This window comes from Serinus canaria, chromosome 9 (genome assembly GCF_022539315.1).
Source record: "Serinus canaria isolate serCan28SL12 chromosome 9, serCan2020, whole genome shotgun sequence".
In the NCBI taxonomy this organism is placed as follows: domain Eukaryota; kingdom Metazoa; phylum Chordata; class Aves; order Passeriformes; family Fringillidae; genus Serinus; species Serinus canaria.
The window spans coordinates 9,739,936-9,766,256 of NC_066323.1; the positions used below are offsets into that span (position 1 = coordinate 9,739,936).

General features: G+C 49.7%; 1 protein-coding gene and 1 long non-coding RNA gene across 7 annotated transcripts; one reads left to right on the forward strand and one right to left on the reverse strand.

Moving 5' to 3' along the window:
• Positions 1 to 496: 496 nt before the first annotated feature.
• BCL6 (BCL6 transcription repressor) lies at positions 497 to 18,891 on the reverse strand. Of its 6 annotated transcripts, none has more exons than XM_009089135.4 (10): positions 18,768 to 18,891; positions 10,137 to 10,175; positions 8,960 to 9,127; positions 7,660 to 7,881; positions 6,526 to 7,509; positions 5,734 to 5,915; positions 4,480 to 4,647; positions 3,262 to 3,392; positions 2,699 to 2,836; positions 497 to 1,806 (listed from the first exon to the last, which is right to left on the reverse strand). In XM_009089135.4, exons 3-10 carry the CDS (start codon positions 9,118 to 9,120, stop codon positions 1,663 to 1,665), a joined length of 2,130 nt encoding a protein of 709 aa, XP_009087383.1. In that variant the 5' UTR covers positions 9,121 to 9,127; positions 10,137 to 10,175; positions 18,768 to 18,891; the 3' UTR covers positions 497 to 1,662. The 6 variants fall into 6 exon arrangements, with proteins under 6 accessions (XP_009087383.1, XP_050834112.1, XP_050834111.1 ...); XM_050978155.1 differs by lacking the exon at positions 18,768 to 18,891 and adding an exon at positions 18,133 to 18,332; XM_050978154.1 differs by lacking the exon at positions 18,768 to 18,891 and adding an exon at positions 12,800 to 12,823.
• On the forward strand, positions 18,860 to 25,289 carry LOC127059929 (uncharacterized). Its single transcript, XR_007778282.1, has 2 exons — positions 18,860 to 18,993; positions 19,081 to 25,289. It is a non-coding gene; the product is annotated as an uncharacterized LOC127059929 (long non-coding RNA).
• The last annotated feature ends 1,032 nt before the right edge of the window (positions 25,290 to 26,321 follow it).

Here is a 26,321-nt window from a genome sequence, read left to right on the forward strand (position 1 = left end):
TCTTGGCCAGTGAGGTCCTGGATGGGGTTACAGACCCTGCTTCCCTGAATCATCCCACAAGGCAGGCAGAACAGCAGGCCCCCCCATCCCAGGCTCTGAGAAGAGAGGAGCAGCAGGCAGTCATCTTCCCTGAGCAATTCTGGCAAGTGCACTGGATTCCAGGAAATATAAATAACTACTCAGCCATCTGGAGCTGTCCCTGGGCTGGTTAGCAAAGGTTTCTCCCAGGCTCTGCCCTGTTCCTGCTGGCTACTCGGTGCCAATGCAGAAAGCACCAAGGGGGTGGCACAGTCCCCACCAGGATCCAGAGCAAACCTGAGTCTTGCTCCTGTCAGAGACCACCCGCACTCAAGGGTGAAAGCGGCCCTGCCATCCAAGCCAAGGGCTCACACCAGGGTGCGGGATGCTCAGCCCCTTCCCCAGGCACCACCCAGGCTTCAAGGTGCTTAAGGAGAAGGACAGGTAAGAACAGACCTCTCACTCCATCATACATCACTTTTCTTCATTTTATTCTTTTATTTGTACAGCTATATTTTACAGAACGCAGTAATGCAGTTTAGACACAGCCCAAACCCTGTCTCCCGAGATTGTTTATAACACAAGCATGTAAAATAAGACAAAAAAAAAATCCAAAACAAAAAAAAAACCAAAAAAACATTCCCCCACTTAAGAGTTCCACCAAAACTCCTTTTGCAACATCAGGCTGTACCTTGAAGAAACTGAGCTCAATATAGTCCATACACTGAAAACTTCCATTGAAAAGAAAGGCACCGTGCGAAACCACATTTTACATATATACAGACTGAGAACTAGAACAAAAAAATTACACTTTATTATTATTTTAAATTCCTTCTGCAGCTTTGTTGGTTTAATACACACTTTTTTGTAAATTGTAAACCTTCACTTGCAAAAAAATACAAATACACTGATGCATTTAGACAAAATATTTTCTTACTTGTACAGATGCAATACTTTAAAATATCTCCTTAAGTGCTCTATCATAATAAAGATTCTCAGAGTGGCTTCTGCCTGCAGAGTCCAACTGAGCCTTTAATGCATTTTATATATTTTTAATATAGCTTTTTTAAAGGTCTATATATATTTATTTTATATATATATTTATATATTTATATCTATATATATTTACAACTCTGCCATAGATTCCTTCACCTTTGGTTAAAAAGTTAAAGCCCTCTCTTTAATAGCATACTTTCTCTTTAAAAGAACACACATTTTGCATACAAAAGAAAAAAATCTGTTCCCATAAATCAACATTACATTCCTCATCTTCAAACGGCAAAGGCTGTGAAGGTTAGACTCCAGAGTTTATCAACACTCCACTGCACAGACATTTAAAATGACTATTTTAAATTTTTTTATGTTTTATATACAGTAAGATCTGAATAATTTTATTTTTTCTTTTTGTTTCACATAACTGGGAAAAAATAAAACCCGTGTATTTGTAATTTTTTTTTTAATTTCTAATGTTTTTCCACCTATCTGTACTATGGGTTTAGAGGCACTCCATCATGTGATGAATATTTTTTCTCTCTCTTTTTTTTTTTTTTTTTTTTTCTCTTTTAAAGTGTTGCAAGTATCCTTTGGACAGCTTCTCCCCGCCATGCCGCCCAGGACGACCTCCTCGTGAGCAATCCTGTGCCTTCAGCAGGCCTTGGGGAGCTCCGGGGGCACCTCGCCGGCCGAGATGCGGTACTGCACCTTGGTGTTGGTGATGGCCCCGTGCTTCTGCCGCAGGTGGAGCCGCAGCTGGCTTTTGTGGCGGAAATGCAGGTTGCACTTCTCACACTGTGGGGCGACAGGCAAAGAGAGAGGGTGTCAAACGCCGTGCCAGGGGACACGTCCTCCCCTCAGGGCACGCTCCACCAGAGGCCCCAGGACACTACACCCACTATACAGGCGGACGAGGGGAAAATTGGGAACATGGTGGGAGGAGCAGCACCTGTGGGCACCCCATCCCAGGCTTTCAGCAGTATATATTGGTTTATGGGATGCACAAAGGGCAAAAAGTCCCTCAGGAGATGACTCTGGCCCTGACAGACATTGCACCAAGCTCCATATCTAGGTGATTAAACCAGCTACAGGGCTATTTCTGGAGCTGCTTTTGGCTTCTGCTGAGCTGAATGGCTCCAGGATGTTTGGATATCAACCCCTTCTTGGATTCCCTTTTTAACAGATGGTGAAAGCCAGGAAAGCCCCAGCAAAAAGCTTGGAGCTCGCAGGGCTGCAGGCAAGGCAGGGCATATTGCTTGCTGGGTGCGGTTATCACCATCAGAGGGGAGCTCAGGCCAGGCTGTCTGCTCCTTTCCCCTATCCCCACACACCACAGGCAGCTGTAATTTAAGCCACAGCTATTTGAAGAAGTGTGACCTTCTTCCAGATGGGATGGAAGAAAAGAGCAACTAAGATGTACCCAGCTTGGGCTGCATGTCAGTGTTTCCAACACAGCCACGCCTGAAAAAATACCACATCAGCATCAGCTAATGCCCGTGAGGGAAATGGGGCACGAGAAGCAGGGATGTGACCTTGGTGCGGGGCCTCATGGGGCTGGCAAAGGGCGTTAGGATGCTGCAACTGGCCTGTGCAAATGCCCTTGTGCCTTCACAGCCCCTCAGGCTTGGCAGCATTGTCCCCCAGCCCAAGCTGAGACTCCCCACCACCAAAAAGCAGGGCCACTCACATGATAGGGTTTCTCTCCTGTGTGGATTCGAAGGTGACTTTTGAGGGTCTGCAGGTGCCGGAAGCGTGTGCCACAGATCTCACAGGGGTACGGCTTCTCCCCGGTGTGAATGAGCACGTGAGCACGGAGGTGGGCCACCTGCAGAGAGCAGCTCTGGGTCAGAACAGCCCCAGGGAGGATGGCATCCCACTGGGAGCAAGGGTATCCCTGTGGGAATGGGGTTCTGCCTAGACGGCTTTCTTGGTCTATTGGGTTATAGCTGGGAGTCAGGACCATGTGTCTGAGCTCTGGTACCTCCAGTCCTTAAGACAAAATGGAGCAGAATAGCCACAACAGGCAGTCAGGCTTCCTTACTAAGCCAAATTGTCCCCCTCGGACCTTAAGATCCATATTTATCCTACAACATCATGGGAAGAGCTGCCCAAGGTAGCAAGCTCCTCATCACCCTCCTCTCTGCCATGAGGCATCACCAGTCTTGGTGGTGAAGGTCTGCCAGTCTTGGGCAGAATACCTAACCATATCCCACCTCCCCAGGCACTGCAGGTCCCAGAGGCCATACGCACCTGGACAAATCTGGCCCCACAAGTCTCACACTTGTAGGGTTTCTCCCCAGAGTGGATGCGTGTGTGGGTTTTCAGGTTGGCTGGTCGGTTGAACTGTGCCCCGCAGATGTTGCAGCGGTACGGCTTCTCTCCTGCAGAGCCCAAAAGAAAGGTGAGGGATTAGCTACAGGTGTTCTCAGCACCCAGGATCCATGGTGCTCCCCACAGTTCAGTCCTTTCAAGTGCCAGACCCCATGGCATGAAACACTAGCCCTGACTCCTGTCCCGTTTGGAGATGGCTGTGGACAAGCAGCATTGGGCAGCATGTCTGCAGGGCAGGGTGAGCTCAGGAGGCAGCTTTTCTGTTTTGGATTGGGAGCTGCAGCCTTCGGGGCAAGAGAGGAAGTCAGGCAGCTCTGCCAGCAAGGATTAACAGCATTGTTCCTCTTGACCCCGGGACAGCAGCTGGCACCTACATCTCCCTAGAGCTGTCAGTAAGCACCCTTGAACACTGCCCTGGTACTTGTGTTGTCTCAGTCCCCTGCACAGGCCTCCGGGAGCTCAGCTGAGACTGTGGGAATTTGGGTCTAATTCAGTACAGCAGCACAGAGTCATTAGCCCAGACTTCCTTCCCCAGCTTGTGAACTGGTGGTTGACATGTTAAGCATTAAAAGCATGAAATAAAATAAGCCCTAGGTTTGTCAGCAAATGACTAAACCCTTAATATCCTATTCCTTTCTCAGCTTTCATTGTGCTGATTCACAGAGTCCATCCATTCACAGATTTTCCCATCAGCACAGTTTATGCCAAGCAAGATGTGACCTGGATTTCTAGGATGTAAAAATAAATCTCAGACTTCTCCCTAAATGTTCTTTCTACTATTTTTAATTTTTTTTTTTTTGCTTAAGTCTACCACAAAGTTACCTGGAGGCCATGCATTTGCTCCCAGTTATGAATTTTGCACAACACCTTTAAAAATACTGGTGCCCAGTGCTTTACAGCAAAGGAGGTTGAGTTCCACCCCTGCTGCAAGGACAGGTATCTTCCCCCATTCCCAGGTTTGGTGCTCTGTCCAAGGGCTCCCTAGCAGTGCCAAGTAAAGCACCTTGCTCTTCCCATCAGGGATAGCTTGTGAGACAGAGGAGAGGACGCTGCAGCAGGCACAAACTCAGCCATAAGCACCCACGTGCTCACCAACCCACAGCCTGCCCAAAGCTGTCCCCACAGTCAGCACTGCACCTGTGTGGACGGTTTTGTGGCTGGCGAGGTTCCCCTTGTAGCGAAAGGAGGCCTGGCAGCGGTCACACTTGTAGGGCTTGTCACTGTGGACTTGCAGAGAATGTCTCTTGAGAGAGGCCTCCTCGGAGAACCGGCAGTCGCACTCGTTGCAGAAGAAGGCTCCGTTCTCTGGGAGGGCAGAGAGAGGAGCAATCAGATGGACAGTGCATGGGTCACCTTCTTGGAAGGCTATGGGATGGGTTTGGGATGGAGGAGAGGGGCAGCCAGAGCAAGTGTTGGAACAAGCAGCCAAGTGTAGATGTTTACATTCAGTTGTGCTTGCATTGTGCTGCTACCTCCTGGCCTTGTGCACACAGCAACAACATGCATGGCTTGAGAGCAAAGTCACCATGAGCTCTAGTTTAGAGCTTTCTCTCTCCTTTAGTGACACACAGGCTGCTTCCAGCCTGTCACCTGGACATCTTCCAGAGAGGTCCATGAAAGCACTCAAGAGATCAGGCATCCTCTGAAGGATGCTCAGCTCTGGAGCAATTCCTGCACCTTCAGAGGTCTTTTAACCTTTACAGGTACAGAGGTCTGCCTTGAGCTTGGGAAGATGATCATCATCCAAATCACAAGGCAGACTCCCCCAGTAGGAGGATGCTCAACTCTTAAATGTTGTGTTGAGTGTTACCACAGTGAGGCTCCCTCCTTGGATCTCTGCCCACACTACAGGTGGCAATGCTGCATTCCCACTCCCTGATCTGCAGGCAGATGAGTGTGCAGATACCTGTCTTTGGGCTTGAGGGGTTTTGTAACAAGATTGCAAGCTTCGTTATCTGCACTTCCCCAGATGTGCACACTGGGCTCCCTGATAATAAAGATATCATGACGGATGCATGAGACATGCCAGCTTGCCCAATCCCCATTACGGGTCATTACATCCGTCAGGCTCATTCTCCTGTGGTTCTGGTGGGGTGGGGTGCACTTGTTTCCTGTCCTTACCTGCCAGGTTTGCAGCAGGTGACTACGTCCCTGCACAAGGTATCTGGATGGTGCTGGGGAATGGGCAGAAGGCAGCAATTCCCATGTGCATGTGTCCCTCATATGCATGCACACAGCTGTTAAGAGGGGACCATAAAGCACTGTGGGATCCACCAGCATCTGGGACAGGTCTGACTGTGTGTTTGATCACAGGGCACTCAGTGATGGGTCCCTACATTGCACAGCCCCCCACCGCTGTTTGAAAAAGACAACCTAGAATGCAAGACTCACCGCAGCTGGAGTCAGAGTATTCAGACTGGGTTTCCCCTATCTCTTCTCCAAAGTTTGAGCCAGGGGTATGAAGGCACATCTCAGTATGTTGTGGGGACTGGCAGCCACAGGAGCTGCACTTTGATGAATGCATGTACAGCGGGGACTGCCCTTCGCTGCTCCGAGGGGACCCATCCCGGGACCTGTGGAAGGAGAGGAACGTACACAGCTGTGAGGCGGCCCTTGCTGTGCTCGAGATACCAAGGGTGTTTGCACCCCTCCCAACACAAGGGACAGACATGTTTTATGGGGACATCTTTGTGGTGAGCTGCACAGCATAGCCCTGATCAACAACAGATCCTTAAGCTTCAAACCTTCAGATGTCCATCACCAAATGACCTCATATGTCTTTAGGAACGTCCAGGTCCAGAAGATAGCATATTGTTCCCTGATACTTTGGCCATTCCAATGCTTACAGCCAACAAAAAACTTGAGGCATAGGGAGTCTGGTGGAAACACAGGCTAGGCAAACCCAGGCTCCAGAAATCATCCAGAGCTGCCAATGTTACTCAGGGATTCACAACCCAACATTCCCAGCTCCTTTGCCAGTCCTGACTGGCACCACTACAGTGGGGATGGTGGGCATTCAATGTCACTGGCAGCCCTCCACCAAAAGCAGGGGATTCCATCTGCTCACAGACTGGACTTCCCAGCCCAATGCTACAGATATTTCACACTTCCAAACCCTCACCAGCAATGCAGGAAGTCCTGTTTCTCAGAGGGGAGGGGCATGGGGGGTGGAAATCTTCTCACCTGTTAACAATATTGTTGAGTCTGCTCGCTTGTGGGATTGTAGAGTCTTCACCATTCACGCTTATCTTGGTGGGGGATTGCACATTGAGATGCTCCGGCTCCATGGACTGCTGGCAAGTCGACATGGGCACATAGGTGCGAGGAGAGAGGGTTCCCATCTCATTCTGGTCAGCGCTGTCTTGCTTGGTGTTCTGGTTGAGAGAGTTGAGGACAATGAACTTGTACTTCTTCCAGTTGCAGGCTTTGGGGTCTGTGGGGCTCTTGGTGAAGAGGGAGCTGGAGTTCTGGCTGATACGGGCATTCTTGCTGCTGCTGGACTCAGTTGGTGAGTTGGGCTGGCAGTCTGACTTCTGTGGGCTCTGAGGGCTGATGAGCCCCTTGCGGTCCAGGGGTGTGTTGGTGGGCTCAAAGTGCTGGCTGATCTCATCCTCTGAAGAGGTCCGCTCCTCCTCTTTGGCCACTTTATCACAGGGGAAGTAGGGATTGTTCCGAACTGAAGGGATGACAGGTTTGGGCCCAGAAACCACGCTGTAGTGCATGTCACTCCTGGCTTCTTCAGCAGCACCTTCTTTTGGAGCATAGATGGTAGCGTGGCACATGTTGGCAGAGATGTCGGTAATGGTTCTCACGTACTCAGTGGGGATTGTCCTGGAGCTGTCGCATGGCAGGATCCTCTCCTTGGGGAAGGCACCTGCCCTTGAGAGTTCAGAGAGAGGCATCCTCATCTCCCGCAACTCATCATCCACCAGGAAGCTATTTAGAGGGAGAGGGCTGTATCCATGGTAGGAAATAGGGGATCCAGACAAACTGTTGATCAAGCCAGGTGCAAAGGCCCTCCCATTGCAGAGGGACCCGTTTTGAAGAGGCATGCCGTTCTCTGAGACTTCTCTGCTCCGATAAGCCATCACCTCTGGGTGGCCCAGCATCCGTCCAGCCAAAAACTCTTCCCTTGGGGTCTTCACAGCAGATACCATCTCTGCTTCACTGGAATAGGGAAAACAAAGTAATTGTTTAGGAGGGAGACAAAGTCATTTTCAGCTGTTAAAGATATATTTGCAGATAGTTTGTCAGTTCTTCCCTGGCCCACCCAAACACACAGTCCCCAGCTCTTTAAAGCTCACCAACTGCACTCACCTAGACTTGACAAACCTTCGGCAGGTGTCAACCACGTGCTCCATCTGCAGGTAGAGTGCTGTGGCCATCACAGCCATGATATTGTTCTCCCTCAAGTTCAGGCGGGAGGTGTACATGAAGTCCAAGAGGATGCAAAACCCCTCAGGGTTAATTTCAGGATCCAGGTTGATAACATTCAAGTTGCACTTGAGCTGGTCAGTGAAGATGCTGTAGAAGAGGCCACTACAGAGGGGAGACAGTAGAGAGGACCAGTGTTATGACAGTTCAAAGGAAGAAAAGGAGAACTTGTACGAAATCTCTGAGTACAGAGGGGGTTTGTGAATGGGAAAAGAGGAGGAGAAGGAGGCAATTACTGAATTCCCTGAGCTTCACCCTTATTATCAAGCTTGGTTTCTCAGCTTAGTAAGCGTCTTCTGCACTGCACTTTTCCCAACTGGAACAGCCTGCTTTTAGATCTCACCTGATCAACAACTCCCTACTGCCTCCATTTAGTAATTCCCCAGCTTTTTTGTTTTTTTTTCCATTGTTGTTCTTGTTCACCATCCCCCTTCCACTATGACTCATTTCTTTCAGAAGCCTCTTGGGGTATCCACACAGTTTTAAACCAGAAAAGTAAAAAAAGGAGAAATGTTGGCAAAACATTTTTCAGACATTTTAATAGTCAAAGCTTGGCTTTTTGAAATCTTTACACCATGTCAGCAAGAGAACATGAAAGGCATTTTTGCTGTAATTCAACTGAGCAATGGTGGGATATTAATCAGCATTCATTGGGAAGCAAATCCAGCAATCTTAGGAGCTGGAAAGGGATTTTAGACCCCATTAGGCTTTAAAAATAAAAAAATAAAAAAAATAATCAACTAAGATGGGTGCAGCCAGCAGTCTGGGAGCCAGAGAGAAATAGCTCTAAAAATAGCAGTGGCAGGGGACACCTCGGTCACAGAAGACTCCCTCACCACAGTGAACATCCAGCCCTCCCTCTCATCTCCTATCCTGTCCCTGTGGCACATTTGTGCTTTGCCTTCAGGGATGTGCCTCACAGCTGCTGTGCTCCTGCTGGTCTCCATGGGCTGTGTGTGGGCAGATGTGGGTACACAAGGAGAGAGGTGAGGGCAGCACACTGGAGGGAAGCGGTCTCAGCTCTAATCCCATTACAGGTACAAATTTCTTGGCAGCCCCTTTCAGTTCTGTTTCTCTTGGATTCCCTGTGAATCCCACGAGCCCCCACAGGACTGCAGCAGTGCTTCTGGAGGCCAAAGGCTGAGGAAGCAAGGAGGGAGCCAGGGAAGAAGCCTGTTCTCACCTGCAGGCCATCAGGACTGTTTTGTGGGCTCTAAACTGCTCCCGGTTCACTATGATGACAACATCGGTCAAGATGTCCCGGCTTCTAAGGCGGTTGAGATTGAGGAGGACGTCGCTTGCGTGGCGGGTGAACTGGATGCAGCTGTCTGCCGGCGAGGCCATCTTGAGTCTGGGAGACAGAAGCATCAGAGGAAGATGAGAATGGAGAACAACCAGGCAAGTACCCTGAACCCAGGGAAGAGACGGCTGCTGCTCTGGGACATGCTCAGATGGCCAGTTGCTCCTGGTAGGGGCAGTACCAGCTCCTTGGTCCCAAGGCAAACAGTGCTGCACCACACCAAGCTTTTGCCAGGCTGCTTAGTGAAGTCCCTGGTCTCCCAATAGTGAGATCTGGCACGTCTCATCCCACCCATCAAGCTGGTGGGTGAACGCAATCAGACCCTCCTGATGATTAGCCAACCATCTCCTCTTTCTCCCTGCCTCACCCATGGCAGCCCCACCCCAGTCCACTCCACCCACTCAGGTTCATCTCCATAATGTTTCCAACATTAGAAGCTTCTAGCCTTCCAAACTCCCTCAGGAGCCATCCTCCTCACCTGTGTGATGTCTGGCTGGAAATCCAGCCACAGGAATCAAAACAAGCCTTAAGGTCCCAACTGAAGTGGAAAATCATCATGTGGAAAATCCAGCCCACAGTGGAATACTAGCCCTCACCCAGGAAACTACTTTCCTGCTCCCAAGTGGTGGTCACTCTGGAGAAGACCTGTCCACAGTTTCCCAATTAACTGGTGAGGAGTAGAACTCATCTAACCTGCTGGGCTGCTACCCACACCATGGCTCATGAGCAAGCTTTGGGTTAGTCGAGGAATATGAAGCCTTCTCCCAACACAACACCTGTTGACACATCTCAGAGGTGTCCTCCCAAGCAGCGCCCAGGATGGCCCGTGCCTCCCTGAGGTTTGGGCTGGAAAGTGCATCTTTGGTGTTAAAATTCTTTGATGATCAACCCCCTCCCATAATCCTGACTCCTCCTTTCCCAGTGGCACATGAAGGTACAGTAGTTTCTACAGAGCAGCTGCTCTCCCAAAAACAAATTCCAGCTGGGTCTAATGAAACATTGCATTAAGGAAAGAGGGAGACAGATTAAGAGGGAAAACACAAAATTTAAATTTACATACCCAATGCCTCAATTCACAGTCCAAAAGTTTCTTTCAAACCTACAAATAAATCACAAGAAAACAAACACCACATTAGCTGGTAATTATGAATTGGCATGGCAGGTCACAAGGCTGCTATTTCGCTCAAGTATCAGTTGGATAAAAGCTAGAGATAACAAACCTTCTACTCTCCAGTAAGGTTAACATTTGTTTCTTCCGGTACAGTACGTTCTTATCACAATCACAGGCTTTGAGAATCCAATCATAGCTTCTTCCACACCCTCCAGCCCAAACCATGGGCGGATGCCAAGGAGATTTTCATTTCCATGACTCAGGAACTTAAAGGCAGGTGGGGAAAGGAAGTCAAGCGAGAATTTTCTCACCACTTCTTTCAGAGATAACTCTTCCCCTGCCAAAACTGAATTCCTGTCCAGTGCCACATTCAAGCCATGCCATACTCCCAGCACCTTGTTAACAGGTATGACATACAAACATCTGCCGCCACTCTCCTCAGAAACCCACATGCTCCAGCCATTGGTGAAAACGCCCTGGAATGGGATTGCTCAACAGATTTGGGAGGATATAGGTGTCAAGTACACACGTGACTTGGCAAGGACTGCATAGGAAGCCAGTGGTGGCAACAATAAGGATGCAGAACAAATGTCCCTTCCTCTTGCTGCTGCCAAAGCCTTCCCTTAAACCACAAGCTTTGTCTCCAGGCATTGGCTTCACCGAGCAATGTAGCTGGGACAGAACAGCAAGGAAACCCAGGAGTTAATTGCCTTGCAGAACTCATACTAATCCTCCAAAATTTACTTAAACCAAACCAAATTGACTTGGCACCGATGCAGGAAGAATGTCCTCAGAGAGTTGCCTCAGCAGGTAGAAGCACAATAAATAAGTGAGCTAACAAACCCCAAGACCTTCATTACACCATTTTGAGGACCAAGCCCTAGACTGTTAAGACTGCAGGAAGCCAAATAATCCCTGTTAGACAAGGGATTGTCAAGTGCTGCCTCCCCTCTTCCTTGCAGGAGATGTGCAGGACTGGAGCCCAAGCTCCCCTCCCATCCCCAGAGCCACTGGGATGAAGAGATGAGATTTAAGGCAAGGTATCATGCATAAAACCCAGAGGATGTCTTACAGCTTTATTCCAGCCATCAAACACAAATCTTCAGAGCCACTCTGAGCCCGGCCAGCTTAAAATTTTATGCACATACAAAATGTGACTCATTTCCCAAATACTGCAGACTCTGACCTTTCTGTGCATGCTCACTGCCAGCCACTCACTACCGGCAATTGCAAGCCAAGGGACTCACAGTGCTCTGCAAGGAGCCCAGCGCACATCCCTGTGCCCACATGAGCAGATGCGTGTGCTTGGGGCAGCTGGCTGGCAGCCCAACCTCAGCCAGAGTGGCAGACATACTCTGCCAGGCTCTGGGGAGTCACCTCAGTGTCACAGAGGTGAGAAGCTGACCCACTTGTAAACCAACGAAGATACAAACAGCCAGATGAACTCTGTAACCCTGAGCCTCATGTGAGAAGCTGCTACTGTCGCCAAATCCCCTCATCCACAGTGAGAGCACAGCACTGCCAGGGAGACACCCAGCTTCTCTCCCAGAGCTGGACCCCAGCACAGCCCCCTACCCACCCTTCCAAATTAGCCTTCCCAGCACAGTGCTGCTGCAACGTCTACAGCCCCAAGAGCTGGGCAGGTGCATCCCAAGCAGCTCCTGGCTGTAGGATGTGGGCATGCAAAGGGAGAGCGACTTTCCTTCCTCTCGCTGTGCTGAGCTGGGTTAACCCTGCCGCTTCCAGTCCTCACACAGCACTGTACCCCAGCACGGGAGGATACTCAGACCAGAGAGAACAGGATAGCAAACAAGGACCAGAGACCAGTGATGGGGAGCAGAAAAAAACACTGCAGCCAAGCATGGTCTTTGCCATCTAACCACCCCCCCCCCCCAAATCCCACGAGGCTCCTCCAGGCTCAGCTGGGGCCACAGCATCATCCCACACCCCACACCCCCCTCCAGTTTTCCTGTCCAGTACCTTGCAGGTGTGGGCTCTCTGGGAGTGCTCGAGGCTGTGTGCCAGGGCTGGCTGTGCCCATAGAGGAAGGTCTGGAATGGGCACAGGGCCCATTTTGGGGGTGGCCACACAGGACAGTCACTGCTGTTGCCTTCCAGGAAGGCAATGGGTCTGCCCCAGCGGTTCAGGGAATGGCCCTTCCCTGCCGGCACCTCCCCGAGAAAACCTATTCCTGGAAAGGAGCCCAGAGCTGGCTCTGCCTTCCCTGCAGCTCTGTGAGCACAGGGAAGGTGTACCTTCGTGTGGGGGAATCTCTTTCAGCTCAACCCCAGGCAAAGGGGAGACCCTCTTTGCTCAATTACCCTATGGCAGAGGGGAGAACCAGAGACTTCCAAGCCATTTTTCAGCCATTCCTCTCTATTGATCTACTCTCCCAGGTAGAGGAAATCCCTTTTCACTCATCCTCCTCCCAGTCTGTGCACAGGGGGAACTCCTTGCTCCCCTATCCTTCATTGCATGGCGATACCCCATGGTCTTAGCCCTTCTCCCACCCCCAATTGCATAGGCAGGGAGGAGGGCATCAAACACTCCCCCTCCCTGGGCCCCAATCTCCTACCCCTCCAGAGCCTGCAGCGCCGACTCACTCACATCACCTTAGAGGGGTGACTGGGTGAAGTCTTCCTTCCCCACAGCCTCATCCCACACAGCGTTCTGAAACTGCCCGCCCAGGGGAAGCTCCATCCTGCCCTCCTCCTCCCCAGTCCCTGCACCCTGCAGGGTCCCAGCCCCATGGGAACATCCCCGCTGCCTGCCAGGGCATGCTGCCAGCTGCCTCTCCACCCTGCCAAGGAATGCCTGGTTTCTCCTGAACAGGGATCAGGGGGACAACCAAGAAAATGAGGTGGGGTGTGGGTGACTGCCCCAGCAAAGCCATGGGTGCTACATGCCATGGTGAAGAAGATGCTTTTGGCTGTGGGTGTGTGAGTGCCCAGCTCAGCTTTCTGATACCACGCAATCCAGGCGTACTAAGTGTCCTTTAGTTGTCACAGCAGTTTTATTAGTTTAGTAGCTTGTGGTTAGTGTCTAGGCCAAAACGTGGCTGGGTTAATAATAACCCAAGAAGAGACTGAGAGAAGTCCACAGCGTCAGCACAGATCAAAAGCAGCATCACCAGCGCAAGCCCTGTCGTATTTTCCACTGTACCCTTCCGTGAGCGGATCGCGCTCGCTCTATCGAGCGGTCTCAATCTGATCCAATTTCCTGCCAGCAAACAAATGTTTCTAGGAAATGCAATGCATTATCTGGACGGGTTTATTATCAGCATTTGGAACCAGGAAAACTGCATATTTTCTCGAGCGCCGCAGGGAACTTTATAGTTCATACTTCAAAAGAGGGTTTAAAGGATTGCCCTTGAAAGCTGGCCCAGCTCAAGTCTCACATTGTTTTGGTCTTTGCAGAAGAAAATGCAGAGGAGGGAGGGGGTAAGCACACTAAAACTGCCTCCAATGTTTTCCTACTAAAGAGGACTCCCCTGCCCTCTACGGAGCCAAGCTCTGGCTGTGAGGCAGAGGCAGTGCGTGCCCTTGGGAAGCAAGGAGTCAAGCCTTCCTCAACATTTCAAACGACCCCAAGCAATCTGGCACATTAATTTTTCAAGGGAAGGCAAGAACCATGTGTCCTGGCTGAAATCTAGGGAGCTACTTCAGAGAACAGAAGATGGACTCCGTACCCTGCCAACACTGTGCCCTGCACCGAGATGCTGACCCGACAGCTCCAGTATGCAGCTGGAGCCGGGTGTCCCCAGCAGCTGAGCTGGGTCCCTGGCCCCACTGGGCTCCAAGGAGGTTCAGATCATCCCTACCCTGCTCTGGGACAGAAAATTATCAGCTGGCACCTGATCCTCCCTGACTCTGTGCTCCTGGGGCTGAGGGTGGCACAGCTCCTTCTGGCAGTAAGGAACTGCTCTGGCATCCCGCCTGGATGGGATGAGACAAATTCACAGTTTGGGGTGCCTTGGCCAGGGCACAGATACCCCCTTGCCCCTTAATTTAGCCAAACAGATTTAAGGAGGTGAATTTCAAAGAGTATCTAGTCCTACAGGACACCTTCTTCAGGAGCCATTCAGAGCCCCCTGTCCTGCAGTGTTCTTGTCTCGAGCTCTCTGCTCCATAAAAAGGGGTCCTGCATTCCCCATGCGTACCCAGCATACAGCCCAAAGGCAGCAAGCGACCAGGAGAAAGGGGGAAGGAAAACAATATAGAACAAAAATTTCCTACCCCTCTCCCAAATGCCCCTAGTTCTGTCTCTGGTTCAGATGGGAAGCTCCACTGAAATTACTGGGGTTTTAAAGCAGTCCTAAAGACCACTTGCTCCAATTTAGGGGTGTGTGTCTTTTGGCTGCCAGCATCCTGCAGTGATGCTAACACATACGGTCTAGCTTGGATTTTAAAAAGAAAAAAAAGGAAAAAGGAGGACTACATTTGCAGTCTAAATTTGCAGTCTGAAGGAGCTCACTGGTCAGATGCTGACTTTTGGATACTGATCTAACCAAACTGCAAACTGTGAACTCCTGAGGTTTGCCAATGCCTGCTGTAAACATGGAAACCAAGTGTCACTTTTTGCCAAACAGAAGAATGGTTTAAAAATAGATCTAGAGAAGAATACAGGCACTCGGTATACAGGCTCCCATTTACAGACTCCGAGGCTACTATAAAATGGAGCAAGAGGTTATGAGCACACAAGCAACCTTCCACCAAATTTAGATTTTACCAACATCTCAGAAAAATGAAAACAACATTTCAGGCTCCAGCTGAACCAGTAAAAGCTCTCTGAGTGAAGTTCCCAGCCCAGGTACTACAGAATGCAGACTAAACCAGGCATGAAGCAGTTCTTCAACCTTAACACCATAAATATATGAAGGTACATAAATTGCCCACTGAGAAATGCATTTACTGATTAGAGCTTAATTTTATTCATCTATAGACTTTGAAAAAAGGTTTTATTTTTCTTGGAAAAATAAAGTGAGAGGACAGTCCTACCACATAGGACTGGCACACAAAGTTTTACCACCTGTATTTGTATGGGGTTTTGAGGATAAAATTACTGTTTACTAAGAAAAATAAAGTGCTCCAAATCCAAATACTAGTCCTACAAATTCATATTGGCCTGCTGCAGTTGGACCCTGAGAGTTTTCCCCGCCCGAGGAAAAAAAAAGAAAACAGAAAAAAAGCATGGCTTTACAATATATCCTAAATTAGGCAAAAATTCAAGGGCAGATTAACACCACAACTCGGAAAGATTTTCACATGTGATTTCATGACCAGACCCAGAGAGAACTCCATATGGAAATGTCAGTGACTTTAATAAGCACTCGGTTGTTTCCAATTAGGCTCCTTAAGTAAGTTCAGTGGCATCCAGAGTTTCCTCTGCCACCTTCCTCCAAGCTGGCAAGCACTTTTTTTTCTTTTTTTAACGAGCAGTTAATAAACATGTTCCCACTCTCCCGGGGCTGGCGGCCCCGCCAGCCCCGCGCGGAGCGGCGGGAGGTGACACTAGATGGCACCAGCTCGCTTTGCTGCAGGAGCAATTTTTCCCCTTGGAAAATAAAACACCCCAACCAAACCTGGAAAACATATAATTTTGTCGATGTAATTCTGTTTCTCTTAAAACGCATCTGAGCAACATTATTTTTATGAGCTTTTCCAGACTTGTTTTGAAAAACTTAATGTTTCTGTTAGGTTTATTTTTGTACCATCCAACAGCCGGCTGAATCCTCCCCGCACTGCAAACAGGGATGTCTAAAAAGTGTCACAAAGCCTTTTGACAGATTTTTTTTTGCTTTGTTTTTGGGGTGGGATTTGTAAGAATCACTTCTCATTCCAACTTCTTCCTTCGCAATAATAACTAACCAGTTAACCTCCACTTCCTCTCCCAATATTGACTCAGACAGTCAGAACTGAGGGGGATTGGAAATTGGAATTGAAATGCATCTCAAGAGATCTTTGATCTGTTTTGCCAATCAAAATTGAACACCAAGAGATGAACTCTTTTCTTACTGGAACAAAATAATAATCCATTCTTCTGGAAAATTTCTAGATACCCTTTGAATATTTTAATGGCTTGGTGATATGTTTCATGGGGCAAAACGTTTGCCATCAATAATGCAAGTTTTTAAACCTGCAATCCTACCTTAGAAGAAAATAACAAAATCTTTGGTTCTCCTTATCTGTACATATATAAAGAGAGGATTCCCCTAAAATATTTTTAGGGCAATTTTTGAACTGTAACCTACTCAAGGACCGGAGGAAGGAGCCTGCATTTGCTCCTAAAGCTCTTATCCTTTAAATTCTTGAAACAGTAAGGCAAATAATAATTTTTAAAGCATTTAAATGCTCGGGAGAGGAATCAATAAGATTCCCAGATCGAATAAGGGCCAGATCCCAAACCTGGCCCTGCTGACACTTCCATTGGCACAAGTAGCAATTTGGCCCAAGACAGAGATGTCGGACCAACGTAGCAGCTTCTCACTGAGCCTCAACTGTCTGTCTCCAGCCTCCCTTCGCACTGATCCTGCACCTTCTGAAGTCAGTGGAAAAAACTAACCCGGGATGGGCTTGTTTTTGTTGATTTTGACTCATGATTTTAAGCCCAGATTTGCCTTTTCCCTGGAAATGCAACAGGGGGTTAAAGGCAGCTTTTTAGGCACATCTGAGACGCTGCCGCGGATTTTTCTAAGCAAACGCCTTGCTTTCTGTTTCCCTCCTTCCCAAGAGGCGATTTCATAACATTTCATATTGTGACTTTGCAAACTACAGGCGGGGGGAACGGCGGGGGGGTGGGGGGGGGGGGCGGCCGGGAGAGGTCGCTGCCGTCCGACCACGAAAGTTTTCATAACAAAGTTGGGCTTTTTCGGTTTTGTTTTGCCTTTTATTTTTAAAGGGGGGGGGAGGGGGAGGTTAAAAAAAAACTAAAAAAAAAAATATGCGCACACAAGATCACGCACCTAATAAAAACCATTAAAAAACCCCAACAAACCAAAACAAACAGCGCTCTGTCTTCCCCGCCCGCTCTCGGCGGTTTCGGGGCCGCAGCGGCGCGGGGGTTGCGCGGCTCCCCGCGGCCGTTCGCTCCAGGAATAGCGTGTGGCCGGGGGCCAGCCCCGCGGCTGCCGGCGGCAGATTTACGAGCGCCTGTCCCCGCGCCAAGTCCGCCGCGGTAGTAAACACAGGGGAAGGGCTGCGCTGGGGGCAGCGGGGGGCTCCGCACGCATCGCGCCCCGGACCCCGTCCCTCGCATCCCTCGCACGGCTGCTCTCCGCTTCCCCCCGCCCGCCGCCTTCCTCCCGGCGAGGGACGCCCGCTCCTCCCCACGGGTGTTGCTGTTGTTGTTATTATTATTATTTTCAGCCCTGCGCGTGATATGCAGAGTCGCTTCATACACTTTTGCCCCTTCGCGAGTTTTGCATCGCGGTTGGGTTCCCGGCCGGCAGCCGCCCCGCACGCACCGTCGAGGCGAGCGCGGTCCCCGCCGCGCCGGGCCGGCGCTCCGCGGTGCTCCGGGGCCGGCAGCCGGCGGCGGCCGAGCCTCCCCGCGGGCTCCCCCCTTCCCCGGGCAGGGAAATGCCGCAAGTCTTCTCCATCACCGCCCGCTCTTAGCCCGGGGCTTGACAGATCACGGCGCAGCCCCGCCACAGGTTGCAAAACGCACTGGCCCTTTCGCGGTTGCGCCGGGGACAGAATAACAATAATAATGCTTTAATAACAGAAACAGAGAAATGGGGGCTGGCGCGGAAAGGCCGGTGCCCGGTGCTGCCGAACCCCCGCGCTGCCGCCAGCCCCGCTCCGCGGCGGCTTCGTGCGGCGGCGAAACGACAACAGCGACACAACACGCACACATCGGAAAAAAAAAAAAAAAAAAGAAAATAAAAAGAGAAAAATAAAAAAAAAAAAAAAAAGAAAAAAAAAAAGGGCAAAGAAAAATAACACACCCCGACCGAAGGATCCAGCCATTGAGTGCGGACCCCGAGTCACGCCACAAGCCCGGCGGCCGCCTGCGCTCGCCGCCGTCCTGCGCCCGCGGAGCGGCTGCAGGTGCAGAGAGGAGCCGCCGCCGTCCCCCCCGTCCCCACCCGGCCGTCACGCGTGCAGGAAAATCAATAATCCCAGATAACCGATAATCCCCAGGAGAGGACGGCGAGGGGAGACACTCCCACCCACCCCGCTCCCCTCCCCTTAAACACGCTCCCAGCGTTAAAGACATGCAGGCACCCCTATTTCCCTATTTTTTTCTCGCCTGACAGCGGGAAAGGAAAAAGGGGGGGATGTGTATATGAAATAAATAAATAAATAAAGCAGGGAAAAAAATTAAATTGAGATGATAATAATAATAGTATTAAAAAAAAAAATAAAGGGCACCTGCAGCGGGAAAGGGGGGGGGGGGGAAGGAATGAGGAGGGAGAAGAAAAAAATGGGTAGAAATATATAGAGGCGGCTCCGCGCCAAGCGTCGGAGCGGGGCAGGGAGGGAAAGAGGAGGGAAAAAAATGGAGAGAAAAAAAAAAAAAAAAAAGCGAGCGAGAGAATTAAAGGGTAAAATCGGCCGCGGCAATAGAAGCAGCAATCACCTGGTCTCCGGGCTTTCCTAGAAACTCCTTGCATCACCACTTCTAAGAACCCCAGTTCTAAGAATCAACAGAGCCCAATTCTCGGAATTTGAGCTGCGGACTCTACCATCGCGCTCGGCATGGGGAGGGCCATGGACCTCCCCCCTCCGCGCCTTCCCCGGCGCCGCGCCCCTCCCGGTGTGCGCGCCCCCCCGAGGAGGCCGCCAGCAGGGTGGGCGAGGTGGAGGTGCGTATCCTGGGGGGGCCGCGGCGGCGGCGGGGGTCTCACGGTGTCGCCCCCCCGTTCATCCCCCTCCCCGCTCTCCCCTTCCAGCAGTGGTCGCGCCCGGCCGGCGGGTCACGTGGCGGCGGGTGCTGTCGGTGACGTGGGGGGCGCGCGGGCGCGGAGCAGCGCGCGCGGCGCGGACCGAGCAGCGGCGGCGGCGGCGGCGGCGACGGCGGCGGGAGAGGAAAACGGGGGGTCCCGGGCACAGCTCCGGGCGGTGCAAACACACATCACACCCCCCTGCCACCACCAGCCTCCGCTTCTGGTTTTTTGTTGTTTTTTTTTTTTTTTTTTTCCTCCCAAACCTTTCCGAAAACGAGCGAAGAGATCTTGGGGAAAAAATGCGCCTTTTATATATATATATATATATATATATATATATATACATATACATCTATATATGTTTTTTAATTGTAATTTATCTTTGTTTGCTTTTTTATTTATTTATTTTTGGGTGGGGGGTTACTTTCGCGTTTCTAAAACACCCTCCCCCCCAAAAAAAATACCCCAAACCAACCAAACAACCTAGCGAGCAAAGCCAGGAGCCAGCTACATTGTTCTGGATTTTTAATTTTTTTCTTTAATTGTTTTTTTCCCTCATTCAGCTTTTTTTTAGAATAATTTTTTTGCAAACAGCGACATTCGGCTCAGGGCCTCCGGTGGGATTCACTCTTGGGGAAAGAAGCTTTTTCCTTAAAGACAGTTCCCCATGAACTCCCAATATGCACTTTTGGTTTTATTTTAATTTTTTTTTTCTTTTTTATTTCTTTACCAGAATTCTGCAGAAAAAAACCCGAACCATTTTGATGATTTTTTTTTCCATCCATGTTCTCTTTTCCTTTCCAGGACACTCAAGTGGTGGGTTAATTCTGTGTAGCTGTTTTGTTATTGTTGCAAAATAACCTGTAAGTCCATAAATATTCTGCTTGTATGGAATTGTTGTACTGTGCTGGGGATGCAAAATCGCTTTGGCTTTTCTGGAAAGGGATTTTATTTCTTCACTTTTTGCGTCTTGCTGGGCAAAGGCCTTTGCTGGGAGGTGGGAGGGGGGGAATGATGCAAAGCCTTGCAATCGGTGTCTCGGGTGGGTGTCGCAGGGGATGCAGGGGAGGGGACCTTTCACCCCAACCTTCCCCGCTCCCCTGTGCAGATGTAGCTCCGTGGATGTAAATCTCTGGAGATTGCTGCTCCTATCCCCCAGCCTCCCGTGTTTATTTCCTGGGGGCCTGCAGCAAGGCTTGGGTTTAGGGGTGGCTCAGATCGCTCGTTTTGCTTTCCCGGACGGGTTTTTGGGCTGCGAGCTGCCGGTCGGGGTGGTGGGGAGCGGGGGAAGGCACGCTCTGGGCTGTGAAGGCATTCCCGGGCCCTGGTGATTAATAGAAATTTGTTTACGAGAATAACCACCGCAGGTCACGGTGCCCTCGGTCCACTGGTGCAGTTGCTCGGAGCTACTGATTCCAGCACTGGCGAGCCCACGGAGCGGCCGTCTTGGACGCAATGTGCCAGGGTGCTGCCTTTATTTTGATTTCTCAGCTGAGCTCTTGAACCGAAACATTTTAAAGAAAGGAGGTTGGGCGGCGAGGGTGGGGGGGTAACAGATTAGGAAGAAAGCCCTTCTGCTAATACGACTCGTCATTAAAAATAGCCCGGTGGCAAGACAGGGATGGTACTCCCGAGACACTTGAGGTGGTACAGATATGCTGGAGAGACGGCTTCCCTGTAGTTAAAATGCAATATGGGATTCCCAGGGAGTGAGTGCAGCTGGAGCCGTGTGACTTGTGCGATTCCGATCCCGGCCCGGGGCAGGGAGGGGGCTCCCGGCTCTGCAAGTGACCGAAGGAGGGACGGACCCAAGAGTAGCAACTCTGTTCCAGGGTTTTGAATTGTTTTTATTTTCCTTCTTCCTCAGCAATGAAACCCAAAGGAAGGGGGTTTTGGGAGCGACAGATCTGTTCTGTTTGTCATTTCTCTGCAGTGTGTGACGCTTTCGCTTTAGCCGGAGCCCAGCGAGCCCGGCGCTCGCGGGACGCTCCGGAGCAGCAGCGAGAGGGCTGCCGCTTGGGGGATTTTTGGTGGAGACCCGAGGTCGAGCACAGCTTCCGTTCAAATAGCACTCTTACGGGGGATATGTCTCACTCTGCCTGGCCACAGCCAAGCCGGGCTTGCATCAGACTTTCCATCCTAACCCGCCTCGTTGCGGGGACATAGGGAGCAGCCAGCAGCATCCCTTTCGGACTGGGAGCTGAGAGGCCTGGGTGCCTTTGCTGAGTTTTTGGCCTTCCTGCTCTGGTGTCATACCTTCTACTCCCTCGCTGTCACTCAGGGCCTGGCTGCAGCTACCCACGGGCTCTTGCCACCCACCTCTGCTCCCCACTGCTTCCTGCTGCCCCAAAAGCAGCAGTGGTCCCTGTGCTGCCTTGCTGGGGACTTCAGGGAGCTGGGGATGGAGCATTTTCCTGGGAGCCCTCTCCCACCATTGGCCAGAGGGATCTTTGCTGAGTGCAGCCTTGGTACCCTCTTCCTTTGCCTGTCCCAGCTCTGGGGACCTGCACGGCAGCCGCTGGCAGCGGTGGTGGCTGCCAGGGTGGCAATGTCCCGGTGGGACAGCTTCCCCTGCCTCCGCAAGCGGCAGCAAGTGTCTTCTCTTTGGGGGACAACGGCAGCCCCGTGGTGGGGAGGGTGGCTTGGTGGGAGTGTGCAAAGCCACCGGCAGCCCCACGTTGGCTGTGGGACATTGCTCAGCGGCCCCGGGCTCGGCGTGGCTCCTGCACACCCACGAGGTGCCTGTGTGGCACGTGGAGGAGCCGCAGCTCGGCCCTGCCTGTGGGAGGCTGTGGCAACCCTGTTGGGTGGGTCAGCCCCATGCACCCCCTCTCAAAAACACCCTCTGTGCTGCAGAGAGCTCCTCACCCAGGCAAGGGTTTGAAGCCCCGAGTGCCACCGCTCAAAGTGGTGGCAGTGCCGGAACCGGGGTGAGGCTGCTGGGAAAAGGTTCCCCTTGGAGTTGGCAGTGGTATTTCTGGTCGTGCTGGAGCAGCTCCTAGGAGCAGGAGCAGAGGCAGGAGCAGTGCTGGGCATTGCCACAGGTGCCTCACACCCTCCCATGGACTGTCCCTGTCCAGCTTCTTCATGTCCTCCCCTGGCAAAGCTCCTGGGATGAAAAACAACCCCTCTGTCTGTGTGCTGGCGTGCAGGGCACAGAGCAGTGTGAAATTATTCAGCCATCCCTGGGAGCTGCAGTTGGGTGCTGAAGGGCCTTGGAGCTGGAGGTAGTAGTTGGCAGTGAGGGGAGTCCCCGGGCTTGGGTCGTTTCCCTCCAGGGGACACAGAGCAGGTTTTTATGGTATACTGAGGCCAGTGCGTATTTTTCCCAGGTGAACCGCACCCTTGGAAAGAAATGCCTTGTCTTCTACAAAACACTGCTTAAATAAACAGTACCCTACTATAATTTTTTCTTTTGAAATTAACTCCTTCAGGCCATAAGCTTCCCCATCTTCACACAAAAATAACTGCCAGGACTTTTAAAGGGAAAAAAAAAAAAAAGTGTCTAAGAGAGAAAAGTTTAGCCTGACAGGAGAGAGCCTGTGAACCTCTCTCCTTCCCCGTAGCCCTTGAGGATGGGTTTCAGGAACAGCCTGCCCGTTTTGAAGCTGGGTGCCACTGCATGAGGATGGGTTTCAGGAACAGCCTGCCCGTTTTGGAGCTTGGTGCCACCGCATGAACGTTACTTAAAAGGAGATTTGTGCATATTAATGCAAATGCAGCGAGGCCAGGCTGTGCAGGGACAGCCGAGTCCCTGCCTGAATTCAGCTATCTTGTTTTCTAATCTAACCTACTTTTTTTCTTTTGCCTTTTTTTTTTTTTTTTTTTTGTCAGAGGCCGGTGCTTTGCAGGAACCTGTTCTCAGTGCAATCTCAGAGCTTTTTGTGGGTGTCTGATTTCTGTAACACGTTTTGGTTTCCAGTATGAATGTAATGTACAGAGAACATCATGACACTGCTCTAGGTGTATGTGATCTTATCTACCTGACATTTAAGGTTTTTTTAAACCGTCCAATTCATCTGATTTGCATAAAAATCACATGATTTAACTTTTTTTCCTCCTTTTTTTTCATGCATCATCATAACAAACTACTTAGGTTTACCAGGCTGTTTTATATCTGTCAGCATGAATATGGGCCTGTTTCTCTCGTCTTCATTCCTCCCCAGTGGAGGTTGGGGATGTAAAAGGTGGTGCTTGGAGGGGACTTGTGATCCCAGCCAGCCACTGAAATCCTTAATAAGCAAATATGTACAGTTTAACTTCCCAGAAAACAAAGCAGCTGAGCATGCATGCTATGCAGTTGTTGTTAATTTAAATAGTTGAGACTTCTTTTTATTGATAAGGAAACTCCTCTGGAACAGCCCCCCGGATCCCAGCAGGCTCCCCCTGCTGCAGCCGTCCTCATTACAAAACAAGGCCGCAATTAAAATAAACTCCAAGAGCTAAACAAACTGCTGCCTCTCGCTGGTCATGTGTTAGCTTTAGCCTTTAACGCAGAACAAAATGTTTTCCTGGGTATCGGAAGAGGCATGGGCTCCGACTGGGAGGAGAAGAGGGAGCAGGAGCTGGGCCTACGGGAATGGCAGGCAGTGGGGTGCTGCAATGCTCATCGGGGCTCCTTTCTCTTGCTTTCTTTTTAATTTTTTTCTTGTTGTAAATTTGAGCATTTGTGTTCGAACTCGGTCTTTACTGCAAGAGAAAGGGCTGGAAGAGGAAAAACTTGAATGTTGTGGTAAAACCTGGCTGTCCCAGCACGTCCTGGGCACACCTGACTGTACCTCTCCCTTGCCTAGCCTGGCTCTCACTGAGCCCACCGGCCATAAGCCCCTGGCCCAATCTGTGTTACTCCCTTTGCAGAGGCTTTAGGTGGCTGCAGATACCACTTGGCATCTGCTGGCATCTGTATGGGTACTGGGAAGGGGAAGCACAGGGTGCCCTGGAGGGCAGGACCAGAGGGGTGAGGTCTGGATGGAGGGAGGGACAGCCAGGGGCTGAGGAGGGGTGTGAGGCTGGCCGGCCCTCAGTGCCTCCATGCCATGCCAGGGCTCCCCACACGGCCTGGGAACAGGTTTTAACCCCCGTGCCATGTCCAGACATCCTGTTGGGGGTACTGAATCGCTCTCGGATGAGTACTCTGCAAGAAGAGCTGCTCTGATGATGGAGGGGGGTACATCCACGCTGTGTGCACATCAACCCCCAGGATAATATTCTGGCAAAATTGCCCAAATAACTGGCATATCTGCTTGCTGCCAGGAGACAGTGTAGACTTGCCTGTCAAAAATTACTTTCTTGCCACATAGAAGCAAGATATCTGCCTGTCTCCTGCCTGATCTCCCAAACCGGCTGAGCATAAACAGCACTTCTCGGAAGGTGGGTAAGGACTGTCCCCATTCCACGGAGCACTCACAGCCACACATCAGTTCTGCCCCAGCTTAGATTTAAAAGGGCAACTTCATCCTAAAGTTTTCAAGCTGCAGATTAAAAAAAAGATTACCTTGCACCCCACCTTGGACCCAGTCGATTTTTAACCAGTTATGGACCAAAGCCTGTCCGTGCCTCAGTGGGGCTGTGCTGGGTAAGGAGCCTCCTGGCAGGGGAGCCTTCGCCTGATCAGCATCCCCAGCTCTATCCCTTGCTTCTCCTCAAATTTTGTCGTCCTCACACACACCAAACTGAAGTGTGAGACCAGTGGAAGCTGAAAATCCCTGGCCTGTGGCTGAGCAGCACTACTGACCTCTTTTCTTTTCAGCAGATCTGTCTGCGTTCAGACGTTACAGTGAAAAAAACCTCACTAACCCCTACAGATACTTCTCTGATTAGGAGTTGTGCTGAGGTAGTTCAAACCCAATGTGTAAGTTGCTTTGTTGGGGGAAAAACTAATAAAAATAATAAAAAGCAATGCTTGCTTTGAATGGTTTATAATATTATTTATTACTCCTATGTCTCAGAGAATCTTGCAGATACCTGATACTAAAAATCAGCAGAGAGACTAAGAAGAAGGACAATGTCTCAAACTTTTAAAGACACAAGCACATTGTAATTAAGAGAGGGATTTGCATTGACCCGGATCGTTTTGAAACAGGCCTCTAAAGTTCAGGCTAAACTAGCCTGGTTTATTTCTGTTTTTCCTTTAATAACTCCCGGGACTCTCAGCCAGTAGAGTACTGTGTGAATTTCAATTTCTCTCTTCAAATAAAACTTCGACGTAATTTTTATATTCTTTGAAATGATCTGTGCAATTTTTTTCACGGAAACTCTTTGATTTAGACTTAAAGGATTTAGTGACTGAATAGGAGGGTATCTGGAAATAATGGTGAAAATGGTGATTATTTGTTTTACTGCCTTCTGGAATTCTTTTATTTCTCCGTACTATCTCTAAAAGCATGTCTGGCAGTAACAAGCTGTCTCTAAAAAGAATTCAATTAAATGTATTGCCAACAGAATATTTTATATTTTTTTATACCAGTAGTTAGAGTGTTAAATAATATATTAGTAGATTTATAGGCTACATTTAGGTATGACTATGAATAGCTACAGTAAAAACTCAGAATATTCATGTAAGAAGGGAGGGGAGGAAGTTTGGTTTCTGGGGTTTAAGATTTTTTTTCTTCTCGTCCTTATTTGAGTTTCAGTTTTAGGACTTTAAAAGAATTAGATTTTCACATCTTTTTTCTGTTATTCTCGAATGACAAGAAAAAGTCAGCTATTTTTTGAGACAAAAATTCCCGTGAGATTTCTCCTTGTTTTAAATAATTAAATATTAAAGGAGTAAGAAAGAAGCAGGCAGATTCTACGATATGGACATGAATCAAATGGGATATTTATTTGCATAGGTACATGGCAAATAGGAAAAAATCGATCCTGAAGCTGTATGAAATTGCCAGTTACTCCATTACAGTGTTACAAATAGATTATTGCCCATAAGAATGTAACTCTTAATGTACTAAAAATAATTTAATGCTAGGATTATTTTTATTTAATTTGGTAAATGACAAATGCATTTTTGATTCCTATAAAGCAGAAATAAACCATCTCCCAGGAACTGGGAACTAAACCCAACTGCTCCCCCCCCACCCCTCCTATTTTTTTATTGACTTTTTTTTTCCTTTTTTTTTTTCCTTCTTGTTTTCTTTTTTCTTTCCAAAGTCTCATCGGCTCTTCTGAATTTTGCAGTTCATTTCTCATTCCTTCTCCCTCAATAAAAACACTTTTCATCAGAAAACTTGATACTTTTTTCCTTCAGAGCC

Bases quoted from the DNA above. Each gene is read 5' to 3' on its own strand.
- BCL6 (XM_009089135.4), bottom strand. From the start codon at position 9,120: ATGGCCTCGCCGGCAGACAGCTGCATCCAGTTCACCCGCCACGCAAGC. The intron at 7,882-8,959 runs GTGAGAACAGGC...TCCCCTCTGTAG, and splicing joins ACAGTCCTGATGGCCTGCAG to TGGCCTCTTCTACAGCATCT. The intron at 1,807-2,698 runs GTGAGTGGCCCT...GTCGCCCCACAG, and splicing joins CAGGAGAGAAACCCTATCAT to TGTGAGAAGTGCAACCTGCA.